Source organism: Portunus trituberculatus, chromosome 37, assembly GCF_017591435.1.
Source record: "Portunus trituberculatus isolate SZX2019 chromosome 37, ASM1759143v1, whole genome shotgun sequence".
Taxonomy (NCBI): domain Eukaryota; kingdom Metazoa; phylum Arthropoda; class Malacostraca; order Decapoda; family Portunidae; genus Portunus; species Portunus trituberculatus.
In genome coordinates, this window is record NC_059291.1 from 19,933,427 (window position 1) to 19,955,926 (window position 22,500).

The 22,500-nt window shown below is 38.0% G+C and overlaps 1 protein-coding gene across 1 annotated transcript in view; it reads left to right on the forward strand.

The window, feature by feature from the left end:
• The window catches only part of LOC123514151 (rho GTPase-activating protein 190-like), a 523,040-nt gene that overhangs the window by 417,613 nt on the left and 82,927 nt on the right, over positions 1-22,500 (forward strand). Inside the window, exons 29-30 of the mRNA XM_045271800.1 lie at positions 10,831-10,985; positions 21,092-21,193. Of these exons, the coding sequence (XP_045127735.1) occupies positions 10,831-10,985; positions 21,092-21,193 (257 nt within the window). The remainder of the gene's footprint in view (positions 1-10,830; positions 10,986-21,091; positions 21,194-22,500) is intronic.

A 22,500-nucleotide genomic window follows, 5' to 3' on the forward strand; every position in this document is an offset into this window, starting at 1 on the left:
TATGTTAAGATGCATATTAATAAAAAGAGTTAACAATCATTGTAACATATGTGCCACCAAAACAAATTCATGGAACAATCAAGAATATAAAGACATGATAGATGACACAATAAGGAGTCTAACGAGAATTGTTAAGGAAAGGAGAAAAGTGATATTAGTAGGAGATTTCAACTGTAAAGAAGTGGACTGGGAAAATTATGAAAGTGGTATGGGGGAAGAAGCCTGGAGAAAAAGATTCTTGAACCTAAAGATAGACAATATGATGGACCAGAGAGTAAAGGAATGCACAAGATTTAGAGGAAACGACGAGCTGGCGAGACTGGACCTAGTTTTTACAAGGGGTATACAAATGAATGATGATATAAGATATAAGTGCCCATTGGGAAAGAGTGACCATGCAATATTAGAAATAGATATAGAAGAGGGAAAGGAAGATAGAGACGATTCATACAAAGGAGACCGATTAAATTACAGAAAGGCTGATATTGAGAATCTCAAGAACTATTTTAAAACGTAAACTGGGAGGAGATGGAAAACTCAGAGACAATGCAAGAGAATATAACTTATTTTTGGAAATATACAAAACAGGAGTCAGGAATATGTCCCAAAATATAGACCTAAAGAAGAAGGAAAGAAAGATTGGTTTAATGCAAGGTGTGCTAGGGCAAAGGAGAAAAGAGATGGAGCATGGAAAAGGTGGAGGAGAAATAGAAATCCAGCAAATAAGGAAAACTTCAAGGCAGCGAGAAATGAATATGTTAAGGTGAGGAAGGAAGAGGAAAAGAACTTGAAAAGGACATTGTCGAAAAATGTAAGGAGCAACCAAAATTGTTCTATAGATTCATAAATGGAAAAATTAGGCAAAAAGAAACAATAGAAAGGTTAAAAGGAGAGAACGGGATGGTGGAAGACCCAAAAGTATGGCAGAACTATTAAATAAAAATTCCAGGAGGTCTTTACTAAGGAATCCAAATTTGAAAGGCCACAGGGTAATAGAGAGACAATCTATATGAAAGAGATTAAAGTAACCAAGCTTGAAATAAAAGAGTTAATGAAGGAACTGGATGAAGAGAAGGCAATGGGACCAGATGAAGTCTCAGGCAGAATACTGAAAGAATGTAGGGAAGAACTAGCAAGTCCTATATACAACATCATAAAATGCTCAATAGAAAATGGAACAGTACCAGTAGAATGGAAAAGAGCTGAGGTGGTTCCCATATATAAGAGCGGAAGGAAGGAAGAACCTTTAAATTACAGACCGGTATCACTAACTAGTGTAATATGCAAGATGTGTGAAAGAATAATAAAGAAACAATGGATCGAGTTCCTTGAAGACAACAAATTAATATCAAATAGCCAATTTGGTTTTAGAAAAGACGGTCTTGTGTAACTAATTTATTGAGTTTCTATTCTAGAATAGTTGATAGAGTACAAGAGAGAGAGGATGGGTTGACTGTATTTATTTGGATTTAAAAAGGCGTTTGACAAAGTGCCACATGCAAGATTACTATGGAAGTTAGAGGAGAAGGGTGGCTTAAAAGGAAGCACATTGAGATGGATAGAAAATTATTTGAGGGGGAGAGAAATAAGGATGGTAGTTAAAGATATGAAGTCCAAGTGGAGAGCAGTAGAAAGCGGAGTGCCACAGGGGTCAGTATTGGCACCAATACTTTTCCTCATTTATATTAACGACATGCCAGAAGGAGTGAACAGCTACATAAATCTGTTTGCAGATGATACGAAACTGTGCAGAGTTATAAAGCAAAAGAGGATTGTGAAATACTGCAAGAAGACCTAAATAAGATCTGGGAATGGAGTAAAAAGTGGAAATGGAATTCAATGTGAACAAAAGCCATGTCATGGAAATGGGAAAGAGTGAAAGACGACCTGTGGGAATCTATAAGATGGGAGATGGAGTAGAACTGGAGAAAGTAAAAAGGAAAAGGACTTAGGAGTGACGATGGAAGAAAACAATCAACCAGTAAGCCATATTGATAGAATTTTAGAGAAACATATAATTTGCTAAGGAATATTGGAATAGCATTTCACTACATGGACAAAGAAATGATGAAGAAATTGATAAGTACTATAATAAGACCCAGATTGGAATATGCAGGAGTAGTGTGGACCCCTCATAAAAGAAACACATAAGGAAATTTGAGAGGCTACAAAAATGGCTACAAGAATGGTTCCAGAATTTGAAGGAATGACATATGAGGAGAGACTAAAGGCTATGGATCTACCAACCCTGGAACAAAGAAAGGAGAGAGGAGACCTGATACAAGTTTATAAATTGATCAATGGAGTGGACCAAATGGATAATGAGAAACTGATCCTGAGAGAATATGACATCCGAAGCACAAGATTGCATAGTAAAAAGCTGAGAAAAGGAAGATGTCTGAGAGATATTAAAAAATGTAGTTTCCTGCAGAGATGTATTGAGACGTGGAACAGTTTAAATGAAGAAGTAGTGTCTGCAACGAGTGTGCATACTTTTAAAGTAAGATTGGATAAGTGTAGATATGGAGACGGGGCCACACGAGCATAAAGCCCAGGCTCTGTAAAACTACAACTAGGTAAATACACACACACACACACACACACACACACACACACACACACACACACACAGGGGATCTGATACAAGTTTATAAATTGATGAATGGAATGGATCAAGTGGATAATGAAAAACTGATCCCGAGAGAGGATTATGACATTCAAAGCACAAGATTGCATAGTAAAAGATTGAGGAAGGGAAGATGTCTGAGAGATGTTAAGAAATATAGTTTCCCACAAAGATGTATTGAGACGTAGAACAGTTTAAATGAAGAAGTAGTTTCTGCAACGAGTGTGCATACTTTTAAAGTAAGATTGGATAAGTGTAGATATGGAGACGGGGCCACATAAGCATAAAGCCCAGGCCCTGTAAAACTACAACTCGGTAAATACACACACACACACACACCAATTTATTTATTTCCTATTTATTTACACACCGCTTAGTGTAGTGGTTAGCACGCTCAACTCACAATCGAGAGGGCCTTGTTCAAATCCGGTAAGCGGCGAGGCAAATGGGCAAGCCTCTTAATGTGTGGCCCCTATTCACCCAGCAGTAAATATGTACGGGATGTAACTCCGAGGGGTTGTGGCCTCGCTTTCCCGGTGTGTGGAGTGTGTTGTGGTCTCAGTCCTACCCAAAGATCGGTCTATGAGCTCTGAGCTCGATCCGTAATGGGGAAGACTGGTTGGGTGACCAGCAGACAACCAAGGTGAATCACACACACACAAGAAGACCTAAATAAGATCTGGGAATGGAGTAAAAAGTGGGAAATGGAATTCAATGTGGACAAAAGCCATGTCATGGAAATGGGAAAGAGTGAAAGATGACCCGTGGGAATCTATAAGATGGGAGATGGAGTAGAACTGGAGAAAGTAAGAAAAGAAAAGGACTTAGGAGTGATGATGGAAGAAAACAATCAACTGGTAAGTCATATTGATAGAATTTTTAGAGAGACATATATATAATTTGCTAAGGAATTTTGGAGTAGCATTTCACTACATGGACAAAGAAATGATGAAGAAATTGATAAGTACTATAATAAGACCCAGATTGGAATATGCAGGAGTAGTGTGGACCCCTCATAAAAAGAAACACATAAGGAAGTTGGAGAGACTTCAAAAAATGGCTACAAGAATGGTTCCAGAATTTGAAGGGATGACATATCAGGAAAGAATAAAGGCTATGGATCTACCAACCCTGGAACAAAGAAGGGAGAGAGGGGATCTGATACAAGTATATAAATTGATCAACGGAATGGACCAAGTGGATAATGAGAAACTGATCCTGAGAAAAGAATATGACATTCAAAGCACAAGATCACATAGTAAAAAGCTGAGAAAGGGAAGATGTCTGAGAGGTGTTAAAAAATACAGTTTCCCACAAAGATGTATTGAGACGTGGAATAGTTTGAATGAAGAAGTAGTGTCTGCAACGAGTGTGCATACTTTTAAAGTAAAATTGGATAAGTGTAGATATGGAGACGGGTCCACACGAACATGAAGCCCAGGCCCTGTAAAACTACATCTAGGTAAATACACACACACAAACGGCATTCACTGCAGATGATGATTTCACAGAACCCAATAGGACATTGGATTGCCAAGGATTACAGGAGATTGCAGTGCACAAACAGGATATTGGAAGATTACTGGATAAGTTGGAAGTCAGAAAAGCAATGGGGCCAGATGGTGTATCAGGCTGGGTTTTAAAAGAAAGTAAAGAGCAATTACTGGATCCAATTTGGGAAATAATTAAAAGTTCAATAAATTAAGGGAAAGTTCCACTAGAGTGGAAGAGAGCCAATGTAATAACAATGTTTAAAGGAGGAAAGGCAACTGAACCACTAAACTACAGACCAGTGTCGCTTGCAAGTGTCATAGGGAAGTTATGTGAAATAATTATAAAAAAAAAATGGGTTCAATTTCTAGAAGAGGAGCAATTCATATCGAACAGACAATTTGGGTTCAGGACAGGGCAGTCATGTGTATCAAACTTATTAAGCTTCTACTCGAGAGTTATTGCAGGACTTGAAAACAGAGATGGAGGGGTAGACACAGTATACCTGGATATTAAAAAGGCTTTTGATAAAATCCCTCACGCAAGACTACTTTGGAAACTAGAGAACATAGGAGGAGTGGTGCGCATGTTGTCCACGAGAGGCACTGGTGTATTCAAAAGCCTATCGGCTTGCGTGATACGGTGGGACTTTCAAACTTGGAAAAAAATTACCTGGATAAAACTTCGTTAAAGCGAGTTTGGTGTTCATTAAACGACCAGATGGTAGTAAAATGAAACCTTCGTTGTAGTGAAATTTCGTTGTGTGAACCTTCGTTAAGCGGGGGTTGCCTGTACTTGATTTTCTCATAAATCAACAAAATCCTTGCAAGTATGAATGCACAGTCATATTGATTAAGCATTAGTTGTTCCCTAGGGTCAAGAGTCATGTGAAACTCACTAACTAGTCTTATTACATAGGAGGCATGCAGAGCTAGAGAGAAGAACCTACCAAAACATAGTCTTGAGATATGAGCCGCTAAAGTTTTGCAGTTTTGCATTTACTGCTATATTCTTGAAAACTGTAATATGTAAACATATTATACATCATATTAAATCCATTGAAGAATTAATGAAGTACATGAGACTTATCGCAGGTCAGTTGAAATGTGCTTCGAATTTTAAGAAGCAAATCACCTCTGCTAGAAGGGAGCTTTCACATGAGACCACTTTGCTGATCCTCACCACCAGACTTTAAAGAGCACGACCATCCACATGAGAAGTAAGGATAAATTTCATACTGGTGGAATTACTAAAACCACGAGACGCTGTATAGCGTAGGGGTGGAAGAGGTGGGCATGTGAGAGCTCTCTTCCAGCAGAGGTGATTTGCTTCATAAAATTTGAAGCACATTTCAACTGACCTGCGGTAAGTCTCATGTACTTCATTAATTTTACGTCAGCAAATCACACTTCTGCTAGAGGTCACTTTGCCCATGAGGTTTTGAAGCCATGTGGGTGTCGTACTACAACAAATGGGAATTAGTACAGATGTGAGAGTGGAGAAATAAGACAACCAGGAACCAAACCACAATATAGTAACAAAATTACATAGCCATGTAACAGTTTACAATAAATATAACACTTCCAGCCCAAACAGGACTTACAGACTAGTGCAGAACAACATCTTGGAAAGGGTCATGGACCAGAATGATCTCCTTGTTGTAATACTTGGCAAAGGTGGCCTCCATGGACCACACCCAGCCTTTGCCATGATGTACTTAATCGGTACAGCCATGGCCTTGGTTGGCAGGCCGAATGCTGCCAACCGAATACTTGTCAGTGTCCACGCCCGACATATTAAGCACTGTCCTAATCCATCTTGCAACAGTGTCTTTCGTCACATGTTTGTGTGGCTTAATAAAGCTAAGGAGTAATTTCCCATTCTCCTGATTCTCAACACTTCTGAACTCTTCTGTTCTAGCAATGTACATTTTCGAAGTTTCACACACACACAATCTTTTGTCTGTAGAGTATAATTGAAAGGTCACCAACCGCACATTGAACTTTGGTTGACATTGTTTAATGTTTTCCCCTAACCAAACACAAACAATCCTGGCTGATACGATTATCCCTCAGCAATAAGCAGTGTAGGGTTTGTACTCTGGCAGCTTGTGTGAGTATTATTAACATCACAAGCTTTAGCGTTAGGTCCTTTAGGGAGAGGGAGCACAAAGGTTCCATGGCACACAGACGCTGGAGCACTTGTTGGATGTCCTAAGTTTCCACGTACCTTGGTGACTAGGGCCTCAAGTTTAAAACTCCCCTCAAGAACCTGTTGACAAGAGGATGGTTTCCCACTCTGCAGCCATCCACAATAATCCCCAGTGAGGAGAGAGCACCTCTTGCGGTGTTGACTGAGGTATAACCCACACCTCTGTGGAAAGTGACAGACAAGAAAATCACATCATCAGTTACGAGGGGAGTAAGAGGATCGATGTCCCAGCTATTGCAAAACTGTAGCCACCTGTTGACATGTGGCTGATACTGCTTTGCAGTTCCAGGTCTCCAGGAGGCCATGATGATGTCCACACCTGCCGTAGAAATGCCTCTGTCTTGCAGGTGTTGCCGGACAAGAGACAAGCCATCAGGCAGGTGTGTTGCAGGATGGAGTGTTCTTCCTCCATCGATGGATGACGCAATATGTGTGCCCCCCTCGGAATTACCCGTGGTTCCATTATGAGCAAAGTGAGGAGAGTCCCCATCCATGGCTGGGACGGCCACAGTGGCAACACCATCCACCCCCTTGCTGATTCCACTCAAGTTTTCTGTAGGCATCTGGCAATCAGAGCAAAGGGTGGAAAAATGTAGATTAGGTCAAACTGTGACCATCATATGGAAAAAGCATCAAAATATTCTGCGTCTGGGTCAGGTTTCCAGCAGCAGAAACGAGGCACTTGTTTGTTCAATCTGGAAGCAAAGAGATCAATGCTTGGAACTCCAAAGATCTCACAAAGGTCTCTAAAAATTCCTTCATTCAACTTCCACTCATGCCTGTCATTAAATGTCTGAGATGCAGTGTCCACCATGAGATTAACTTTACCTGGTACATGAGAACAGGTAAGCCAGACATCATTTGCCACACACCAATCCCAAAGTTCAAGGCATATGTCATTATACAATGAAGATTCTGTGCCACCCATTTCATTGACATAGTTGACTGCTGTCGTGTTATCACAAAACACCCGAACATGTCATCCTTTGATCAGATGTGTAAAGGTGACAATCCTGGTGCAAGTGGAGAAGGAAGTCAGCAAATTTTTGACTGGAGGGTGTCAAAGCAGTGTGTCCCTCCTGGTGAGGTGTGATTTGCTGACGTAAAATTCTTGCATAAAATCTGTGAAATAAAGTAAAACCACAGGACTTTCACAAATACATTGATATTTTTTAAAAATATGAAATACAGTTCTGAAATATGGTAGTCACATGAAACAATACTAGGAAAGTAGGTAAATATGTTATTAAGGAAAAGCATAGTCATTGAACAATGAATCCTAGTTAAAATTTTACTAATTTTGCAATTGATTTCATTTTTCCATTGTCAAACAGTGACACTCAGCACTATGAAGACTGAGACAATGCCGATGTGAGGGATGGAAAGGCAGCAAATGTAAGGGATGGAGAGGCAACAGGTGTGAAGAAGTGTGAGGCAACAGATGTAATGGAATGTGAGGTGGCATAGGTGGAAGGGAAATGGGTGTGGAGAGTGGGAGAAGGAAAGGGGGTATCAAGTCATCAGTATCTCTGCCACATGGTTGAATTTTGCTTGACAACCTATGCTGAGTTATAGAGAAGGGTTACTCCTATCTCATTCTACCCCAAACTGAAAACCGTTAAAATGACAAGTTTGCCTCTTTGGCTCTACATGACTCTTAGAGACTTTTATTCAGGTCATTGTACTCAGCATTTTCTTATTTGATGTCACTAATTGAAAATTCCGGATATAAGATTATTTATGAAAATAAAACATCCTATACTGTAAAATATAACATCCTTTTCACTAATTTGGAAACTATCTTTCTTCACAAATGCTTGCATATCATAGTTGGAAGGATGATATGTTTATCTAATCTTTTACTAGTTTTCTCTCAGTTCCTTTTTACTATTTTGAAAACTTTAAATCCTTTAGTTATACATAACTAATTTGTCAACTAAATATGTTAATTAGTTAGATGTACCACTCTTCAGGACAGTCACTCCATAGATAATTAAGCCTTAAGGTTGGTATGAAATTTTCTCCTGTGCATGTTACCTTCATCCTACATGTATGCTTGCTTTTGCTTCTTCTGACAGTATTACCTGGACACCCCACTACCTACTGGTTGTTCAGTTGATGTAATTTACGTTTCAAAGTAGCATTATATTAATTGTTTTGTAGAAAAATCCCTTCCAATTATCAATTATATGAAACCTTGTTTCTCATTATATTTTATTTTATGTTTCATTAAAAAGATACGTAATATTTCAGATATAGTGTATATTAACCTTTATACCCAGTTTGTCAAGTTGTTGTTCTTGTAGTATACATGCACTTTGAGCTTCAGTCATGTTAGACCTATAAGGATGGTAGTGCTTTCACCCTTGTAGTATACCTTCTTTAAAGGAGAAGAAAATGTGGGACGAAAAGCTTTAGCCTACTTCAAAGCTGTTTAATGCTTTTGACATGTTACTGATGCTGTGGTTTTCATTTTGTTTGTAGTCTTCTTCCCTGACTTCTTATGTGACCGTGCCTTGGAAAAGAAATCCATTCCACTCCTTTAGGTCATCATAAATATTGCAATGTGACGTGGTTCTATATATGTATTCTCCTTGCCTCCCAAGCCTTTTTCTGCCTGCTATGGTTGAGAAAAGAAGGTTTGGAAGGTAAGAGGCTGTCATGCTGCCAAATCAATATAATGAATGCTTCTATTCAGCTATGGAGCAGAGGCTTTGTTGACAACTACATATATCATTCTGCTGACTTGGAATGTTGCTTATTGTTCAACATGGTGATTTCTTTGTATACTTATATATATATATATATATATATATATATATATATATATATATATATATATATATATATATATATATATATATATATATATATATATATATATATATATATATATGTGTGTGTGTGTGTGTGTGTGTGTGTGTGTGTGTGTGTGTGTGTGTGTGTGTGTGTGTGTGCAGGCATTTGTGGACTACATGACAAAGAAATATGGTATCTACCTTATATGGATATTGAAATATGTTATATGATTTCCATCTGCCAAATATCTTCTTGAGATGTGGCACATTATGAAAGCATCTGTGTTCTTTTGTGAATTTATAGATGATAAAGCATTAGAATCTATTTGCAATTGTTTACAAACTTAAAACTTTCAATATCTCATGTATTTCTCGAAACAGAAAATTAATTGAGTAGTGAAACTCCTACATTATTCTTTACAAACTTGAGTATTTAATGATATTTAGTTGCTACTGTCAGACTGATTACTTGCAACCTGCAAATGACAAATGTGACAACTGACACCATAGTGAAACTTTTTTTTTTTTTTTTTTTTTTTTTTTTCCTCCAGAAATTTTGTACCAAAGTACAATTTAGTTATGTTTGCTATGGCAGGTTGTTAATAAATAATCCCCAAAATGCTAGTCTTATTGACTACATAGTTCATATTAGTTTTAATGATTAACTTCATTATGCATTGCATATGGAATGTAGGATTCTTCTTTTTTATGGGTGCCTGTTGACATTTTAAAAATTTATACTAACTTCAATATTTTGCTTCTATCAAACTGAGGTTATGTTTAGATTACTTTCTTGTTTTTTCTTGTCATCCTTAATGTAATTTTGTTTTTTTGGGCATTGAGATTTATTTACCTTTGTTCATTCTGTGGTATGTTATCACCATGCTTTCACCAAAGAGATTAAAATTGCATGGAAATTTGATATTTACCGACTAACTGTGTTTTCAAAAAGCTCACAACTTCTTACAATGAATATATATATCTTGATAAGAGTAATGAATTTTTATTACTTTGCACTATTGTACTGTGAGCTTTCAGCAAACCAGTAACAGTGTTACATAGAAAATGAAACTTGTGAGGAAATGTATTCACAGTTTTACCTGAAATGAGCCAAGTTATGATTCATTTGAATTCATATTATGTTTCATTATATTTGCTGATTCACTGTGGGTGCACTTTCTTGTTGTGCTAAAAGTCTCACTTTTTTTCTCTTCAAAGTTTTTTTTTTTTTTTTTTTTTTCAGTGACAGTTTATAGGAAAAACCAAAGTTTCCTAAGGTTTTAGTTGAATTATTAGCATCATTTTTTATATTATGACTATGCCATTTTCTTGTGTTTGTATGTATGTCAGGATATTGAGATTGGTCACTGGTGTAGTTACCAATGTAGTAATGCATGTGCACATGATCTGGGCAGTTGTGTTAGTGCCTGGAGTTTCCCAGATTTCTCGAATGGTCATTCATTTACAGCACTGAGAAGTGTGCATGTATTGTTTTTGTTTGATTTTACTAGTAATATTCAACTTGTGTTTAACAAAGATATAGAGAGTGAAAATCAGAAGCATACTCATTCCATTAAAGTATTATGTATTTGATGCACACTTCCTTAAGTGAATATGTAATTTGTATCAGCCACATGTCAGTCACTCCCACTGTTTGTCTCACATCTTGAAACACCATGTAACACTTAATTCCTTCCCATACAGTTGCTCCAGGAAAACTTGAAGGGGACCATGCATACAGAGTGATTCCAGAAGATGATTCAAGTCTTGAGGTCTCTTCTCCACGTGACCAACAATCACCCATTTTGCCACCTGGAGCCCCCACACGGAAGGACACAGATAAGACTGCCCGCCGCAAGGTATGTTTTTTAGAATATTAGTTTGATTATCGTATTATTTCAATACACTATATATATATATATATATATATATATATATATATATATATATATATATATATATATATATATATATATATATATATATATATATATATATATATATATATATATATATATATATATATATATATATATATATATATATATATATATATATATATATATATATATATATATATATATATATATATATATATATATATATATATATATATATATATATATATATATATATATATATATATATATATATATATATATATATATATATATATATATATATATATATATATATATATATATATATATATATATATATATATATATATATATATATATATATATATATATATATATATATATATATATATATATATATATATATATATATATATATATATATATATATATATATATATATATATATATATATATATATATATATATATATATATATATATATATATATATATATGCATTGAGCGATGAAGTTGTTACAGCACATAATGTGCATAACTTTAAAGAAAAATTAGATAAATGGAGACATGAAGACAGGACACTATGAACCCCGCTTGAACCTTGTATAATACAACTATTGTTGACCCTCGTTAACTTGGACTAATAGGGGGAAAGGTTAGCCCGACATACGGGAATGTCCGACTTATCCAAATTCCCCCTTACCCTGCACACACACACACACACACACACGGGACATCGTCGATGGCGGATGTGGTCGCTGAGCTCCAGAGCAATCATCTCTAATTCTACAGTTACCATTGCCTAAGAGTAACCAAGGTGGGAAAGGAGCTGGTAATGTTTGTCCCGTCTCCATATAGTCATGTTAACTGTTGATTAGCAAAATAATGTCCAGGGAAGGTAAATATAAACTATAGCCTGCGTTTGAGCCATCAGCTGGTTTGTTTACATCTGCGCAACATGGCGGCCGTGAACTCGAAAGATGAATCAGACTTCACAGGATTTCAAGGAATAATGGAGAAGAGCACTTATGTGAAGAAAATTCTGGAGTTGGAAGGTAAAATTGAAAACTGTTTGAAAAGTATGGGGCCTGGAAACGAGTTATGACAATGTAATGAAAGAGTGTGCCGATATGAAGAAGGAAAATGAAGCACTGAAAGAGGAAGTTAAGCTAATTAAAGTGAATTGCGAAAATGTGGAGAATCTCTAGGAAAAGTGATGGAGAAGCAGGCTGAATGGAAAAAAGTCAGGAAGTGGAAAGAAAGGAGGTAAATTACAAAGTTGCAAGTCTGGAAAAGGAAATCAAAGAGTCTGGGGAGAAAACTTTGGGCCTTGCTGAAATTATAGATCAACAGATCATAGAAGAGAAGATTGCTGAGAAAGTGGTGAAGGTTATTAAGTCAAATGAGACATTGGTGAGGGAAACTGTAGACAAAAAGAGATGTGTGGTGATATTTGGTGTGGAGGAGGATAAGACACCGAGTAAAATGGAGAGAGAGAAAACATAAAAAGGTGATAAATAATATCATTAATGTGGTGCAGGAGGAGGAAAAGACCTAGTACAAGAAATAGAGGACTTCCATAGAATTGGAAAGTTCACAAGAGAAGGTATGAGGCCAATAAGAATCAAACTTAAGTCACAAAAGGATGTAGATGAATTGGTGGAGAAGTCATGGAGGCTAGCCCAGCAGGAAACAACAAGGAAGATTTGGTTGAGAAGAGATCTCGGTGAAAAGGAAAGAGAAATGTTAAATGAGTTGAGAAAGGAGGCTTTGAAAAAATGAAGAGAGGACAGAAGAGGAGAAGAAAGAGTTTTTCTGGAGAATCTTGGATATGAGACTGAGGAAGTGGTTCATAACCCAGAAAAGTACAGCAAGAAAGGACTAAAGAAACTTACGTATGAGCGAATGTAATGTATTCCAACATAAATGGAGTGATATCGGGATTTTAGAACTCAACGATTACTTGAGGGACAAGAACCCAGATATTGTGGGTCTTACTGAAACAAAACTGAGAGAGGGAGAAGACCTGATGATGGTTGGAGAAGGAAATATAATGTTTGGAAAAGAAATAGAGTAGGTAAGATGGGAGGAGGAGTGATGTTGCTGGTTAAAAAGATATAAAGGTGGATCAAGTGAAAGAAGGTATGGGAAAGGCAGAAGTGCTAAAGATCAGAGCAGAAACTAATGAAGGAAAAAGAGGCACTACATAGTGGTGTACGTACCACCTAAGACAAATGCATGGTCAGTACAGGAATATGAAGAAATGATAAGTGATACAGGAACATGTCTGGAAGAAATGTTGGGTGGCTGTGAACGAACTATAATGATGGGAGATTTTAATTGTAAAGAGGTGTGTTGGGAGGACTGGTCAATGGAAGGATCAGAGACAACATGGGAAATACACTATTGACACTGGCAATGGAAAATGTGTTAACTCAGTGGGTCAAAGAAGATACTAGGTTTGGAGGAGAGGGAGCATCGTCAAGACTGGACTTGGTCTTTAGTACAGAGCCAATGGTCATTGAGGAGATGAGGGTGGAGTGCCCTTTAGCAAAGAGTGATCATGCAGTTTTGGAGTTCAAGGTGATAGATGAAGAGAAATCTAGAAGAAATGAAGAATATAAAGTGGGAAGATGGAATTATGCCAAGACAGATTTTGGAAACCTAAAGAAATTCTTTCAAGAGACAAATTGGATGAAATTCAAGAGTGCTAAGGAGCAAATGAAAAGTGGAAGGAATTTATAAAATATACAAAGAAGGTGAGAAAAATTTGTACCAATAAGACAACATAGAGAAGTTGGAAAGCAGGACTGGTTTAACGATAGATGTGAAAAGGCTAGAACAAGAAAAGAGGATGCATGGAAGAGGTGGAGAAGGAAAAGACGGATTAAGCAGTGGGAAAGTTACAAAAGAGCAAGAAATGAATATGTGTTGATTAGAAGAGAAGAAAGAAAGAAACAAGAAAAGGATATAATTGATAAATGTAAAGACCAACCAAGGCTTTTTACAGACATGTGAACAACAACATCAAAAATAGAGAAAGTATTGAAAGTTTAGAAGTAAATGGAGTATGCAGTGAGGATCCCAGGAAATGGCAGAGGCTATGAATGGATGCTTTCGGAAGGTATTCACAAAGGAGACTGCTTTTGACAAACCACTGGTAATGGAACAGAAAGGGATTATGAAGGAGTTTCAAGTAACTGTGGAGGAGATCAAGAATATGATGGGGAGTTTAGAAGTGAGAAAAGCTGTGGGACCTGATGGGGTATCAGGATGGATTTTAAGAGAATGCAGGGAGCAACTGGCAGAAAAAGTTTGTGAAGTAATTGATGCCTCATTAAGGGAAGGTGTAGTGCCCCAAGACTGGAAAAGAGCTAACATTGTCCCAATTTATAAATCAGGTAACAAGAGAGACCCATTGAACTATAGACCAGTGTCACTTACAAGTGTGGTAGCTAAGATGTGTGAGAGGGTGGTGAAGAATAGATGGACAGACTTCTTGGAGAAAATGACATACTTTGTGAGTGTCAATTTGGTTTTAGAAAAGGGCGTTCATGCACGACAAACCTGATATGTTACTATTCGAGGGTGATAGATGTAATACAGGAAAGAGATGGTTGGGCTGATGGAATATATCTGGATTTAAAAAAGGCCTTTGATAAGGTACCACACCGGAGACTGATCTGGAAACTTGAAATGGTAGGAGGAGTGCATGGCAGTTTACTAAAATGGATGGAAGACTTTTGGTAGGAAGAGAAATGAGAACAATAATTAAGGACAGACCATCAGAATGGGGCTTGGTGGAGAGTGGAGTTCCACAGGGATCAGTGTTGGCACCAGTAATGTTCGCGGTCTACATAAATGACATGGTGGATGGGGTGTCCAGTTATGTGAGCCTATTTGCAGACGATGCAAAATTGTTAAGAAAAGTGAGATGTGACAAAGATTGCGAACTACTCCAGGAAGACTTGGACAGAATATGGAAATGGAGCTGTACATGGCAAATGGAGTTCAACACGACAAAATGCAAGAAATTAGAGTTTGGCAAGAGTGAAAGAAGAATCAGGAGTATGTACAAGATAGGAAATGAAGACATAAAACCAGTCATGAAGAAAAGACCTTGGGGTGACAATTACCAATGACCTATCGCCAGAGAGACATATAAACAAAATAATTGGAGAAGTATTGAACTTATTGAGGAACATAAGAGTGGCGTCAGATATTTAGATGAAGAAATGATGAAGAAAATAATTACTGCAATGATAAGACCAAGGCTTGAATATGCAACAATACAGTGGGCTCCGAACTTAAAGAAACACATAAGGAAACTAGAGAAAGTACAGAGGGCTGCAACAAAAATGGTGCCTGACTTAAGAGATTTGACTTATGAAGACAGACTGAACAGAATGCAACTTTCGACCCTGGAAAACAGAAGAGAAAGGGGAGACCTGATAGCAATATACAGAGGGATGATTGGCATGGAAAAAATGGATAGGGAAGATCTGTGTATGTGGAATGAAAGAATGTCGAGAGGGCATGGGAAAAAACTAAAAATGGCCACTTATAGGAGAGATGTGAAAAAATATAGCTTCCCTCATAGAAGGGTGGAAGCATGGAATAGTTTAGACGTGGAAGTGGTCAACGCAAGGAATATTCATGATTTTAAGAAAAAGCTGGACATTAGTAGATATTATACGTTTCTCCAAACATCTTATCAATATGAGCCTCAAACTGCCCATGGTCTTGTATTATCACTCCCAAATCCTTTTCCTTTTCCACCTTTTTCAACACTACTTTTTCACCCATCTTATATGACCCTCTTGGCCGTCTTCCACTCTTCCCCATCTCCATCACATGACTTTTGCTCAGATTAAATTCCATTTGCCACCTCTTGCTCCACTCCCAAATCTTATCCAGATCTGCCTGTAAAATTTCACAATCTTCTTCACTCTTCACACACCTACACAACTTCGCATCATCCGCAAACAAATTAATATAACTGTTTACTCCTCTGGCATGTCATTAATATATACAAGGAAAAGTATTGGTGCCAGCACTGAGCCTTGTGGGACTCCACTCTCCACCACCAACCAGTCCGACTTTGCATCCCTTATTACCGTTCTCATCTCCCTCCATCTCAAGTAGTTTTCCATCCACTTTAACACTTTTCCTTTCAGTCCTCCATAAATCTCTAATTTCCATAACAGTCTCATGTGAGGTACCTTGTCAAAAGCTTTCTTTAAATCCAAATATACACAGTCCATCCATCCCTCTCTCTCTTGTATTTTGTCAACCACTCTTGAATAAAAGCTCAGTAGATTTGTTACACATGACCTCCCTTTCCTAAAGCCAAATTGATGATCCGATAATAACTTATGATCCTCCAGGAACCGTATCCAATATTTCTTTATCACCCTCTCACAAATCTTACCGACCACACTTGTTAGAGACACAGGTCTATAGTTAAGAGGCTCTTCCTTACTGCCTCCCTTATAAATGGGCACCACTTCAGCTCTCTTCCACTCTACTGGTACTTCCCTGTTTCTAATGAACACCTTATAATATCATATAATGGATCAATCAATTCTTCTCTACACTCCTTCAATAATTTTCCTGAAACTTCATCTGGTCCCATCGCTTTATCATCTTTAAGTTCCTCCAACATTTTATATAACTCCTTTTAGGTATCTTAATGTCATCCATGTGCACATTTCCTTGTACATTCTGAGGCTTTACAAACATTGTTTCTTCAGTAAATACTTGCTGAAACCTATTATTTAGCAATTCCGCTATATTCTTAGGGTCATCTACTATCCCTTGCTCTCCTTTTAATCTTTCAATGGACTCTCTTTTTAAGTTTACCATTTATGAACCTGTAAAACAATTTTGGATGTTCCTTACTCTTGTCTACAATATCTTTTCAAATTTTCTTTCTTCCTCCCTCCTTACCCTCACATACTCATTTCGCCACTCTATAATTCTCCTTATTTAGTATATTCCTGCTCTTTTTCCATCTTTTCCAAGCCACATCTCTCTTTTCCTTAGCCTTAACACAAGTTGCATTAAACCAATCCTTTCTTCCTTCCTCTCTCGGTTTATACTTTGGTACAAATTTCATAACTCCTTCTTTATAATATTTCATAAAAATCTCATTTTTTTTTTTGCACTTCTCTGATTTGTAACATCTCCTCCCAATCTAATTTTCTGAAATAATTTTTCAAACTTTCTGTGTCCATCTTTCTATAATTCAATCTACCACTCCTGTATGTCTCATCCTTCCTTCGTTGTGTTGTTGCTATCTGCATTTCCATAACCACATGATCACTCTTTCCCAAAGGACACCTGTATTGTATATCTCCACATAGGTACACTTTTCTTGTTAACACCAAATCCAGTCTAGCCGGTTCATCATCTCCTCTATATCTAGTATTTTCCTTCACCCTCTGTTCCATCATATTTTTCATCATTAGATTAAGAAATCTCTCTCCCATGCTTCCTCTCCAACACCACTTACTAGATTTTCCCAATCCACCTCCTTACAATTAAAATCTCCTACTAGTATCACCTTTCTTTTCCAGATAATACACTTTCCAAACTCTGTAAAGTATCCTTGATCATATTGTCGTATTCCTTAATGTCCAAGAATTTGTTTTAGGAGGTACATAGGTCACCATGATTATTAATTCTTTTCCATCACTTTTTATCCTTATGCTTATCACTTCTGCATTGTTCTTCCCATACCAAACCTTATCCACATTTATTTATTTCTTCGTCATAATCATAACTCCTCCTCCACCTTTACTCTCTATCCTTTCTCCATATATTATATTTATTATCCAAATTTATCTTTGTTTTTCATGCAATTTTGTCTCAGTCAAACACACTATATCAGGCTTCTCCACCATCATATAGTCTTGCAATTCCAATCTACTTGACAGTATTCCATCTATATTAGTATACATTACGGTCCACCCACTGCTCCTCTAGGGGTTCCTCCGCATTCCTTCTTTCCACATACCACTTTCTGACTCTCTCTCCTATAACTCTCCAAAAAAACTATTCTCTTTCCTCCTCAGACCGCTCATCATTTTTCCTTCTCGCCTCTTCCACCAATTCCTTATATCTTCTCTCTTCCTCATTTCTATTTTTTCTCACAAACACCTCTTTACAACCTTCTATCTCTCTTAACTTTGATGTTCTATATAGGATATCCTCCGCAGATTGTTGTGACTTCAGTACTACTTTAATCGGTCTGCTCACTCCCTCCTTATACGGACCCAGTCTATGGATCTCTTCCACTTCTTCTTGTACGTCTTTTTTTTCATCATCATTTAGATTTTTGAACAGATTTCTTACTGTTTTTAATTCTTCCTTAATTCTCTTAGTCTTATATGTTATATTTTGTTCTTTCATCCTAAATATTAACACACTCTTCTTCTTTTTTGCTATTTCCCTTATCAATGTTTCCTTATTCTTCATTACATTAACCAGTTCCTTGGACCTTTCTTTTTTGTCTTCCTTCAATTGATCTTTAATTATTTCTTGTAATCCAACCATCTCTGCTTCCTCGACTCAGTCCATTGTGTTTTCTTCAGTTCCCATTCCTTTCAAACCTTTCATTCTGCTCACTAATCATTTCCTTAAAGTCATCTTTCTCCTTTACTACTCTCTCCATTTTCTCCTCCAACCGTCTCTTGTATTTTTCAACCTCCACTCTCAAGTGTGCATTCTCATCCACCAATCGTTTTCATTTTCCTCCAGTCTCTTAACTCTTTCCTTCAAAGCCTTGCGGAATTCTCTATCCTGCTCCTCCTCACTCCTCTGAACTTTTAATTCCTTCACCAACTCCTCAAATCTCTTCTCCAACATTACCAATCTACCTTGCATTGTTGCCCTGTTGAAGATGGACTCATGCTTTGACTGGCCACTTTCGGCTTTGCTCCTGGGCCTCATCGACATATTTTGAATTTGGTAATTTATTTCACCGGTCTATCCATTTTTTTTACTCTTCCTGGGAGCATGTGGGTGTGTGGTCACTGGGGCCAGGCCTGGTAGCTACGTGTGTGGTGGGATGCGTTGGCGGCTGCTATGGTTGGCCTTTGTGTGGTTCCCGCTCTGTCGTTTGGAGTGTGGAGGTTCTCACACCTCCGATCACTCCCATGTACACGCCACCAGGCTACGTTCACTCTGTACACTCGTTCACTCGCTCTGGTTGCCCCTCAATACCATTAACGATTCTCACTCAAGCACATTGCTTAGCGTGTGGAGTGTTAGTTAGATGCCACACTGAGCAGGAGGCACGTCCGCTCTCCACAGAGCGGTGTGTGTGTGTGTGTGTGTGTGTGTGTGTGTGTGTGTGTGTGTGTGTGTGTGTGTGTGTGTGAATGTTACAAGGCGGGACGATGTAACTTATCTTTCTAGAGGAGAGGGGAGGGAGGAAGGGAGATAGGAGGGAGGAAAGGAGAGGGAGGAGGGAGGAAAGAGAGAGAGAGAGAGAGAGAGAGAGAGAGAGAGAGATGGGAACAGTCTATGCCATTGGGTAATTTTAGACACAAGGTGGGACGCATATAGCTTATCTTTAGTGATTGGTGGAGACAAGGATGGTGGGAGGAGCACTAGGATTTCAAGAACAGCATACAGTGTGTGTAGTTTGTATCCAACACACTATACGGGACAACTAAACTGAAGAAAGGTCAGAAAAGAAATATGATGCCTACGTAGGCGTCACAGTATTTGCAACTGGGGCTTCATGACGCCTACATAGGCGTCACCATATTGAAGGGGTTAAGTTTCCAAGCCCTCCTCAACAAGGCCTTAGCTGCCAGCTGAGACTTTAATTTCAATTTTAATGGTCTATTCTTGCCTTCCTCAAAAGCTCCCAATCTCACACTTTCTTCTACCTCAGCATATAGGTCCTTTTCCTCCACAGAGATATTATTCAGTAAAGACTTAATCCTGTCATTTTCCTTATTCTTCCTATCCTGTTAGTTTCCTCCCTCAATCCTGTTATGATCACACATTTTTTCTTTTCAGCAATATCTCTCACCACATACTCATTTTCCTTTAGTGCCTTTACCATTTCACTCATGTAATCACTTTATTTTCCTCTTCCTGCTTTTTCACTATCTCCCTAAAGGACCTTTGTACCTCCTGATGTTCATGGTTCACTTCTTTCATCCTGGCATTAATTAGATTAAGGCATTCCTCCTTCCTCAAGTCCCCTTCAGATATTTTCATCTCCATTTCTAGGAGTTTAGCCTTCATCTCTTCACATTGTTTCCTTAGTTGTTAGTTTTTCTTCTTCATCTCTACTTTTTCCTTCAATAGCTATTTATTCGCTATCGTTAACAAATAGATCTCTGTTTTGAACGAATCATTCTCGGCTATAACTCTATCCAGTTTTTCTTCTATGGACAAAATGTTTAGGAACTTACTTTCCAGTGCCCGGATTCTTGCATCCATATCTAATTTCTCCAGTCCTCTTGGAGTATTTACAAAACCTTCAAAATCCTTGGGTTGCCTAGGGGTAGCCACCATGTTTGCTATCGTCAGCTGATTACAGCCAAAACAATCACCGCCCACACTCTCCTCTCAGGGACCACTCTCCATATCCCTCACTTTCAACACTATGCGACAGTAGGACATCAATAGGACACTAACTCAGAGGTACCCGGACCCTGTAACACCATAGGTATTTTCACTTCTTCCCGTCTACAGCCGGAGACGAGCCGTCCTCTCTCAGCGACGGTGTGTGTGTGTGTGTGTGTGTGTGTGTGTGTGTGTGTGTGAGGAAAAGAGAGATCATATTATGATAGAAATAGTAACATATAGAAAAAGAAAGCCAAAGAAATAGGAAACTTTATTTACAAATCTGAGGAAAGAATATACAGGAACTTACTTTACTTATCATGGATAGAACCTTATGAGTGGAATTTTTTATACCAATAATAGATAAGATTACTGTTCATTAAAAGTTAATTGGTCATGCAGTTTGTCAAGATATAAATAGATATTACAAAAGTTCCACCATAAAATAGTTCAATCATATTCATTGATAGTTTTGTAAAACATGTTTAATTTTTGCAGCAAGAAAAATTAAGATCGCGAGAAGAGGCACGGCAAAGGGAAGAAGAACGCAAGAGGGCCAAAGATGAAGAAAAGATGAAGAAAGCTGCAGAAAAGGAAAAGGTAATTTGTGTTTGTATGTATGCATGTATGTATATTTTTGGTGACTAGTTGTAACATATAAGAAAGAATCTTTGTTCACAGTGTCCATCTTTATAATTATATACAGTAAGCCTCCACGTTTAGCGATCCTATTAGTCTGCCGAAACCATCGCTAAATTGGAATTTCGCCAAATTTGAATACTACTTTAAATAGGAAAAAATACCAATCAGTCTTTCGTCCGCCCAAAGTCCCCATTTGCAGCTGCAAAATAAACAAGCTTCCTTTGATACATTAGCAAACATACAATATATTTGTAAATGAATAGTTAAAACATAAAATTGAATGCTGTACTCACTATAAAAGGGGAGAATGAAAGCCCGCCATCACCTCTGGAGTCCATCTCCAAGTCCTCTCCTCGGGCTGCAACCTCCCTGGCTGCTGCAATATTAACTTCTTCAAAGCCTAGGAATTCTGCATCTTCTTGAGTGACTGGAGATATGTGAGCAGGAGGTGGTGCCTGGGGTTCCTCTGCAGCTGTATCACATGGTGGTGGATCATCCAGGATTTCAGCATCCTCATCGCCTAGAATATCAGCAAGACCCTGACTTATCATTCTTTGCCTTGCAAGCTGATGGTTGAAGAAGTTTGTTATTTTTGCCTGTTGAGTTGATGCTAACTTCTTCTGGTAAAGCTCCCAGAATACTTCTGTGAACTTTTCTAGGTGTTGCGCAGCTTGTTCAATGTTTTCATCATCTTGTTTGAATTTGTTGGAGGTCTCTTCTTTTAAGATAGCACAGAGTCCTAGGATGTTGCTCAGTTCTTTAGTGGTGACCTCCTTATCTCCTGGTGTTGATGTTTCTTGATCTACCACCTCCTGCTCGTCCTCCTCCATCATCTCCTGAAGGGTAAGTTCCCTGGTTCTTTCTCCAATGATGTCAGCAACAGTCTGCAGCCATGCCGGGAACTTGTTTAATGGAATTTGTTGTCTGTTGGAGAAGTGTTTCTTGCTTCTGTCTCTCCTCCTCTTGCAGCTTTAAATGAGGCAGTAAAGGGCTCCAGGCGTGTCTAATTGTCTTCAGAGTTATTTCAGACCAAGAACGAGACATCAAATCAACTGCCTGCTTGAACTGGAATTTCTTCCAAAACTGCTTCATAGATAATACATCTGGTGCAACAGGAGGTACTGCTGAAGTTGAGGCAATTGGAGAGTGTGGGGCTTGTGGTGTGGCTGGCTGTGCAGAGGTTGAGGCAATGGGAGATGCTGGTGATGAGGGGTGCTGCTGGTGGGTCGGGAGTTGCCACTTCCTCCTCCCCGCTACTCACTAAC